The 9062-nt window shown below is 37.0% G+C and overlaps 1 protein-coding gene across 1 annotated transcript; it reads right to left on the bottom strand.

The window, feature by feature from the left end:
- Positions 1 to 2481: 2481 nt before the first annotated feature.
- Positions 2482 to 8623, bottom strand: LOC140923025 (melanopsin-like). The gene is made up of 2 exons (XM_073373082.1): positions 8401 to 8623; positions 2482 to 6034 (listed from the first exon to the last, which is right to left on the bottom strand). Exon 2 carries the CDS (start codon positions 5917 to 5919, stop codon positions 4801 to 4803), a length of 1119 nt encoding a protein of 372 aa, XP_073229183.1. The 5' UTR covers positions 5920 to 6034; positions 8401 to 8623; the 3' UTR covers positions 2482 to 4800.
- Between the last annotated feature and the right edge of the window lie 439 nt (positions 8624 to 9062).

Here is a 9062-nt window from a genome sequence, read left to right as displayed (position 1 = left end):
CATCATGTCCTGATGGAGTTTCCATTTTTAATTACCAAGACACAGGATAGGACATTTCTGCAAACGTTTAAAATTAGAATTCAAGTACTTTGGTGCAAGAAAAACACTGCATCAAATAAAAAAGTGCACATACCTGATTGGAAGTTGACGGCCCATACATGACTGTCTTCACTGGATCCATGTTCCCATGATGCTGTCGGAGAAAGGAGTGCATTAAAGCCATTAGTCTGTTTTCTGATCCTTTCTCCAGCCTAAGCTTACTCGCTATCGTTCTTGCTTTGAACAAGTAAACCCAGACCTTTGCCCAAAGAATTTTTCGGCTGCAAGTGTCAATGCATCCGTAAACGGCGATAGGAAGAGTGCTGTTTTGATAGCCAATTAATTTATCGTGGCCATCAAGAGAATGAACCCAGTTTGGGCCTCGTGATGTGAAGTTGCCTTTGGCCTTTCTTCTTCTCAATTTAAGGAGCCTTTTTTAGCGAGTGCATCTAGATCTACATCGTATATTATACACAAGTTCGCCGGTAACCAAGGAGTTTTCCCGGCCCTTCCAATTCTCTTCTTACTGCGTCTTCGACCTCTCGACCTCAACGGTGTCAGATGATGTGATGCCATTGAACAACTCTGGTATTCTGTCTAGTGACCTTAAACTCCACGCGAATTCAATAAAATCTCTTGACACAAAGTCTAAAAGTTAATTTCGACAAAAGTTTTGCTTCTTATTACGACTTAAGACCTCTTCTTAAATCTAAGTCCTCTATCGTCTTGTTGACAATCGGGTACCTGACAATCGTTGCTGTCGCCATCTTGAATAGGACACCCCAAAGGCATGCTGGTCTGAAAAAAAGAGATGGAAAAAATGGCCAATTTATGACCAACTAACCCCTTGAAAAACTCTCAATTTTTCGACTTTTTAAACTTCTTGGTTTTCTAGCCTAGACAGGCGTTTTTTCCTTCTAGAATATCGTAAAACAAATTTTCCTGGCCTATACTGCCTAAAAAAAAAAAGATGGAAAAATGGCCAATTTTTGACCAAAACCATGCGTTAATCCCTTTGGAACAATCTCAATTTTTCGACTTTTTAATCTTCTTGTTTTTATAGCCTAGAAAGGCGTTTTTTCGTTCTAGAATATCGTAAAAGACATTTTCCTGGCCTATATTGCCTAAAAAAAAAAGTTGGAAAAATGGCCATTTTTGACCTAAACCACGGACTAACCCCTTTTGAAAAATCTCAATGTTTCGACTTTTTGGTCTCCTTTTTTTATTAAATAGAACGGCGGTTTTTCGTTCTAAAATAACGTAAAAAAAATTTTTCTGCCCTAAATTGCCTTAAAAGAAAGATGGAAAAATGGCCAATTGTTGATGAAAAGCATGGGCTAACCGCTTTAAAAATCTCAATTTTTTCGACTTTTTGACTTGTTATTTTTGTAGCCTAGAAAGGCGTTTTTTCGTTGTAGAATATCGTAAAGACATTTTCCTGGCTAATATTGCTTTAAAAAAAGATGGAAAAATGGCCAATTTTTGACCAAAACTATTGACTAATTAACCCCTTTGGCGAAATTGTATTAGAAAATAAAAATTTAAGCAGAAAGCAATATTTCGTGAATTTTCTGTAGACATGTTCCTTTTTCGCTCGATTTGCATTCCCGATTTCGTAGTTCCAGTTTATTGTTTTATGCAATTTTAATTAAGGAAATTCACCCCAAGTAAGGCAATCTCGATAATTTTTGCTTGTGTGATCCAGTATCCTGGAAATATTTGTTTCTGGAGTTCGGAGTCTTGGGAATAGGAATCCGGAATACAGCTCTAGGAATCCGGAATGCCAGTAAAGATTGGAATCCCGAATCCAAGTTCCACTGACAATGATTTGGATCCAGTGTCGGAATCTGGAATCTACGGCGTGAAATCCAGAATTTAAGACTGTCTTGGATGACGATGACGATGGCTTATTGATGGCTTTTTGATGGTGATAGCGATAATGATCGACATCATATCTGTACACTTTTAGCGGGTCCACGTTAAGGGATCTCTAAATCCCGGTATCACGTATCTTGGCATGCTTTTAATCCCAAAATGTAGCTCCTACCTTGCTTGAACTTCTGAACCCCAAAACAGCAAAGACAAAGGGAGAGTACTTTAGGTTTCGTCCTTCTTCCTGCGACCGGGGAACGGGGGGGAGGGGGATGTTTGGAGGAACCCCTCTATAAGTTTAAAACCGCTCTTAAAACGGTCACCAAAATTTCAAGGAATAATGCTCTCATCACATCCAACATCTGGGTATAACGTGATTGACACAATGAAGTAATTTGACGACAGATCACGACATCACTGCAGTAAAATATGAGCATTGACGACTAATAGATAAAACTTATATTCTTATTGAAAATCAACAGAATATGATATTTCCTCTTGCAACATTCTTTAATCCTTTTTAAACAACGATCACATTAATATATAATAAATAAATAATTTCATTAATTAATTGATTAATTAATTCACAAAAATTGAACACTCATTAAACCATCTCCCATCTTATAGGGTTCACTTGTGAAACTGTTTGGACGGGACGAGGTATAATTATTTATTGTCATTATCTCTTTTCCCAAGAATAAGCTAAGTTAATTTTTCTATTGTTTAGATTTCCCAAGTGAACTCTGCAAACGGTTACGTTACGTAATAATACTGATCCAGTGTGGGTTTTGCATAACCAGCAATGTAGTTGGAAAAAATGAAATTTTCAAATTTGCTTGGTGTTTTCTTTCTGTTGCTGTTCATGTCGTCCTTTTTATTTTATTTCACTTTGTTTGCTTATTTATTTGTTTTATTTTGGTTTTATTTCGAATGCTTTCTCCTCTTCCACAAGATGATTCGTTAACTGTTAATCTGATGAAGTCATCTTATGTCTGTTGTCGTTGACATTTTAGAAGCAAAAGATGTTCATTCCAAGTCCCCACACTTGAAAGGTTAAAATTGTTACGTTAACTTAATCCATGTTTTATCCCTCCATGTTTTATTAATACATGTTTTATTAATCCGGTCCATGTTTTATCAATCCAGTCCAGTCCATATTTTATCACATGCCTAGAGAGTGTTAATCCTCAACGATAGCAGTGATAATCAGTGTTGACTGGAACTGGGACATGCAATACAAAAATACAAACACTTCATCATTTTCAATGGTACCTACTGTACACTTAGCTAAAAACAAAATTAATGAAATAAAAAGTCAGTATTTCAGAAAAGAAAAAGTGTAGTGAAAACGATTAAGTCACGAGCATATTTTATGGACTGGATTATAATGGGCGTGACCCCGTCATAAGTGCGCTTAGGTTTTCCTTTTTTTAAAGCACAAGTACTTAAGAATTTAAGTTGACGCCTTCCTTGTGTTCAATTTTGAATTCTCGCATCATTATACAACTCAAAATTGAGCTTTGCTGCGATAACTGAGCCATTAATATTACATAATTTTAGGTTCAGTTAGACTGTTTAAGAAATCACAAAAAAAAGAGGAAGATTGTAGAATTCATCTATAGTAAAAGCATGAATGTGTCTCTCATCACGTAATAGAGTGCTCTGTTGAGCTATATTAAATCACTCAACAGTACACTTTGATTCCGACAGTTATGCCAATGTTTGTTGGACAAATTTTAACTCCTAGTGGCGTGTTGCTAAATGTAGATTACAATGATCAATTTCAAAGTCCCAGTGTCATTTATTTACGTAATGTCTCCTTAATAATGACCTTCATCAAGTTTTATCTGTCTGGAATTCTACATAATCTTCTATTAAGGGTACAGCTACGTACGCGTGTAGTCAGTTCACGGATGTTTTTTATGTATGTGTTGATAGGTATTACTTTCTTAGTACGTGACCGATCAAGAGTGGTATGACTTTTGTCCTGTAAGCTTGAGCTTAAGCTATGAGCTTCGTACCTTTCGCTGGGAGACAAATGAAAGGTGGAAGTGTGCGTGTATATAAGATGCTGCTTAGCTTGGTAACTGAGTCTCTGTATGACTTAAGAGCTTCCCGTGGGTAGCTCAGTGGACTCAAAATTAATAGTCTACATGATATACAGTGGTAGCCCTCACCACGACCAGACGTGCACATGGAAGGGCTCCAGCTACCGAATTTATGTTGAATATGAATACATTAAAAGAAAAGCAGACTGAATGCAGACGTTTCATTGTTTCAGAAACTTTTTGTGCGTTTAGATAGAATGCGAACTTCGAGGAAGTACTAAAAACAAACTGATATTTGGGGTTTGTCCAATAACTATTCCAAAAACACAAGATTCTTGTCACACAGTTGCAGAATGATTTAGATCTAGAAAAAACGACAACAACAAAAAAAAACAAATTTAATTTTTCCACGGAGTCCTCTGCACTTTTTATTTAGGTAATTAAAGGGTGAAAACTATTTAAGCTAGTGGCCTGCTTGGCTTCGGCAAAAAAGAAGTACTTTTTGAGAAATTTACGGAAATTTATCTGTGGGCTTCTATACTTTTACATATATTACATATAAAATAAAGGAAGAAGAATATCTTCATTTAGCTGACGATAGCTTTACTCATTTGCTAATGAGAATAACATAACCAAAAGTAGGGTGGCCTTTTTTCACAACGCAACGGTTTATGCTACAGTTTTTAAATCTATAAAGAAATTCGACCGGCGATACTACCAAGTTACAAAGTAAACGATCAAAGGTGATTTTATTGCAAAGTTTTTAAAGGTATTAAAAAGTGTGTCAGTACAGGCTCCAAATGCACACATATCCAAAGACTATGAGCAGACTACTTCACATTCAACTTTGGCAGCGAAGTTCAAACTGAAACGACAGCAGTTTTGGAGTATCTCTGCTTGGAGTAGTTATGGTTGAGTTGTTATTGGGATCACCCTTCAAGGTTGTTCGTCTCAGAGATAAGGCTGAGAACGAGGGAGATATTCGCCTATTCGGGAAATGCCTTTTGAAAAGTAACTTAAAAGATCGAAGTAAATCTCTTTTAAAGAAGGTGTAAAGAAGTGGATTGACCACTGAAGTGGTGTACCTGACTAGAAGAGCCACTTGAGATGCTGCATCAAGTCTCAAGGAACTGACTTGCAATTGATATAACAGAGATAATACGAACCGAGGTCCCCAACTCACGAGAAATACAAAAGCCATGATGGCAAACAGTAACAAGCACCTCCACTCACCGGAGACTGTTTCCAAATGTTTGCTGTGTCTTCGTCCCTTGACGGCCGCTTGTAGATACTTTTTTGGAGATGCTGTATTTATGGCTTTGAATATATGCACAAATGCGAACAGCATGAAGCAGTATGGTACAAAGAAGGCAAACAACAGGCAGAATGCGGTGAAACCAAGCACGTAATATTTTGATACTGGCTGGTATACTGGGAATATCGCACTAATCCATGTAAAAGGTACAAACGAAATCAGCAGCGAGGAGCTCCAAACTATGACCAACACCTTTTGAATACGTTTCTTGCGAATGACTAGGTGTTTAAGCGGATATTTGATGGCCATGTATCGCTCTGCGGTGATAACAACAAGATGGTAGACAGTAGCGATAGCTACAAAGTTGTGAAGAACAGTGACTAGGAATCCCAGATAGAACTTAATTTCGACTGAGGACTTAAGCAGTGATGTAAAGCCCGATATTGTAAACAAAGGGATGACAACAATACCACAGAGAAAGTCACAGAGAGCCAGGCTGAAAAGTGGGTAGTTTGAAGTAGTTCGCAAAGTCTTTTCCTTGATAAATAGATACAAAACGACTCCGTTGATGATTATAATTCCAACAGCAATCAACAAAAGCACTGCGATTTCTGTGTTAAAGTTATAGCCATCAATTGTTTTGGTTGGCAAAGTTACATTTTCAGCTGTTGCGTTTGACAACTGGTACTTTGCATCCATAATCATTTCATCAGGGCTTCATCAGAACGTGCCTTTACTTTGGTTTGGAAAATAAGTCAGGTACTCTAGAAGCCCAGATCCTCCAAACTCTGAAGTATAAGTCTGATATCCAAAGATTTTTCTGAAAGAGTATTGGACACACCACATTATTAAGACTGAGGCGTGAATAGGATTTTTCAAAGGGTGGTGGTAGGGGGGAAGGGGTGGGGGGGTGGGGGGGTTAGGGGTGCAGCGGTCACACTTTGTCACACCCACGGTCCTTACCAGATTGGCATGTAGACATCCTTGTCGTGTTTTACAAACATTGACGTTTTTTCTGACGAGCAGTGAACGTGGGGGAAGGGACGAGACTACAAAATAGCTGCATGGATGAATTAAATTCCACAAAACGTTAAATCATTCTATTTCAGTCTCACTCCTCATCAGTCAAAATTGCGACTTTATACAAAAAATGTATTTTTCTAATATAGGATAACTTACTTTTCCTTTAAGAATATGAACAAATAATAACTATAGCCATAAAACAATGTTTGGTAATGTTCTAGATAGAAAACAAGCCTTGATAGAAACATAAAAATATCGATTTTATATAATAGCAAACTTTTCCATAATTTTTGCCAAAAATTGATTTTTTTCATAGTTCGTTTTTGGCTTTCTTAAGGCCATGAGATAATGTTTGGTAATGTTCTAGATAGAAAACAGCCGTTCTAAAACTATAAAAATATCGATCTTATATAGTTCCAAAAAGTGGAATTTTCGAAAGCGCTTAGCCCATGATTTTGGCCAACAAACTGCAATTTTTTCACCCTTCATTTTTCGTGAAATAGAAACAAGCAAAAATTTCCTAAAAAGTAGCTAAAACCCCCATAATGACGGTCCAAAATACCCTAAAAATCCGCTTAACACACCCATACCAGTGCCGGATCCAGATCTTGAGATAAGCGGGGGGGGGAGGGGGGTGGGGGGTGTAAGGGAGAGCCCATTCCCCCGGGCCCCTCCCCTGGATCTGCCACTGCATACAAAGAGGCAAAAACAACTTAAAAAGCAGTTAAAAAAACAGATAAAAACATGCCAAAAAAAACCTGATAAAGAGGTAAAACAAACTACCAAGAACAGGCTTAAAAACCAAAAAAGCAGGTTAATACAAGGATAAAAACGACCTAAGACAAGTAAAAGCTTTTTGGTCACGTTTTACTTAGAAAATTAGCCTTGCTTAGACTATAAAAAAGTCGATTTAAAAAAAGCTACAAAAGTTCTATATATCACAAGGGTTTTAGTCTAAGGTTCTTGCTATGCAAACGAAATAAAGAAAAAGTGCTTGGTGAAGTTCTAGAAAGAAAAGAAGCCCTTTGACACTATAAAATTATCGATTCAAAAAAGGCCCAAAATTTGCGTTTTTCCAAAGGGGTAAGTCCATGGTTTTTGTCAAAAAGTGGAGATTTTATCAATGTTTTGTTTTTATGCAAAATAAATAAAAAATAATCCTCTCTAGACTATGCAAACATTAATTTAAAACAGCCTCAAAATTTGCATTTTTCCAAAGGGTTAGTCCATGGTTTTTGGAAATCTCTCCACAGCGAAGCCTTTATAGTGATAACCTTGATATATGAGCTATTGTTTTGCCCCAGTCAGAGGTGAAATAAGATCCTGATGTGCAAAAGCACACGTTTTCCTCTTCCCAGTCTGTCTATTACATCGTAGTTACTGTACATAGTAGCACTACCTAAATATGGATAAATGAGCCACTTACAAGCACCATTGTTAAGATCAAGTTTGGTACCTTTTAAAGTTTTTTTATGAAACAGCACAAAAACCTGGGAAAGTAGGAAATAACAAATATATGGTGCATGATGGTGGGAATGGAAAGAATTCGGATATCTCTCTTGCCAGTGAAAATACAAATATGATGTATTTTGACTGCAGCAAGGAAAGAACGTATTCATTACAGGAAGAATGAATAAGCCAATGTTTTGAATCAGTTAGGATTGGAAATTTCTTTGGAACGTCATTAATAAACGTATCACTTTTAATATATTGGAGGAACTGTTAATTTGTGAGCTTTACGCCCAAAGTATAGCGTTTCATTGTCTCTGTGACCAAATGAGGTTTCTGCCGTATCACTGTTTGCTTTTCCTACATGCAGTGATATATATGCAATAGCAATATGAAATCATGAAGTTATCTTAATTATTCTGAGGGTTTTTTCTTCCGGATTTTTCTTTATATTTTTAAAGGGAAAGTTGATCAACTCAACTTCAAATGTTCAGATCTTCTCATTTGAACAGCGCCTAGCATGCAATACAGTAAAAATTAGCATATTTTGTAGTTGATAGTCTTAAACTGTGGTTATCCAAGCTGTTTTGGAAAACATTGCAACGGATCAAAGCAGACACATCAAGTACACTCCAGTCTTCAGGTATTGATTAGTAAGCTTATATTACTTGTTTATACAAAGCTTCTTATACTTAGTAATTGAAAAGTACTTACCGATGAACTGGAAACAATGAAGGGCTTTGCTTGCTTTGGGAAGTGTAAATACGTGGTTCCCGATGCTTTATTTGCTTCCGAGAAACTGCAGAACAAGGAACAGAGAAGGGATAAATCACTTCATCTGAGGGAAGCTTTGAACGTGAATGCCAAATGCGTGGTTATCATGCGATGAAAAGGTTAATCTATTCAGGAAACAACAGGAATTCTATCTCAGTATCGACTTGGCATCCACCTCTAACGACACAGCAAGTTAATCACATTTAGTTTCAAAACCTGTCATCGCTGGCTCCAATTTACTACGTAGCTTGTTATGGTGTCTACTAATGCGCCCCCGCTTTGTCGGGGGGCTGTTCTCTGTATAAATGGCCCATCCACACGAAGAGGCTTCCAACGTATGACACGGCATACAGATCTGTAACAAGGTATTTAAAGAGGCTTTTTATTAAAGGATGGCTGGCTCGATATATCGAAATCCTCGGAATGACAAATGGTATTCTTCGCCTGCAAGTAAACTATTCATGAAAAAGAACTACCTCGAACTGTAAACAAGACAAGACAAGACAAGAACTTTATTTATACCACACACAGAAAAAAATACATTAAAAAAAGACAATAATACTTATGTAAGGTACAAGCCATGTAGAAAATAGCTAAAAAGC

This window comes from Porites lutea, chromosome 13 (assembly GCF_958299795.1).
Source record: "Porites lutea chromosome 13, jaPorLute2.1, whole genome shotgun sequence".
NCBI lineage: Eukaryota > Metazoa > Cnidaria > Anthozoa > Scleractinia > Poritidae > Porites > Porites lutea.
Note: the sequence above shows the minus strand (reverse complement) of the source record. Positions and strands in the feature narration are given on the sequence as shown.

Bases quoted from the DNA above. Each gene is read 5' to 3' on its own strand.
- LOC140923025 (XM_073373082.1), bottom strand. From the start codon at position 5,919: ATGATTATGGATGCAAAGTACCAGTTGTCAAACGCAACAGCTGAAAAT.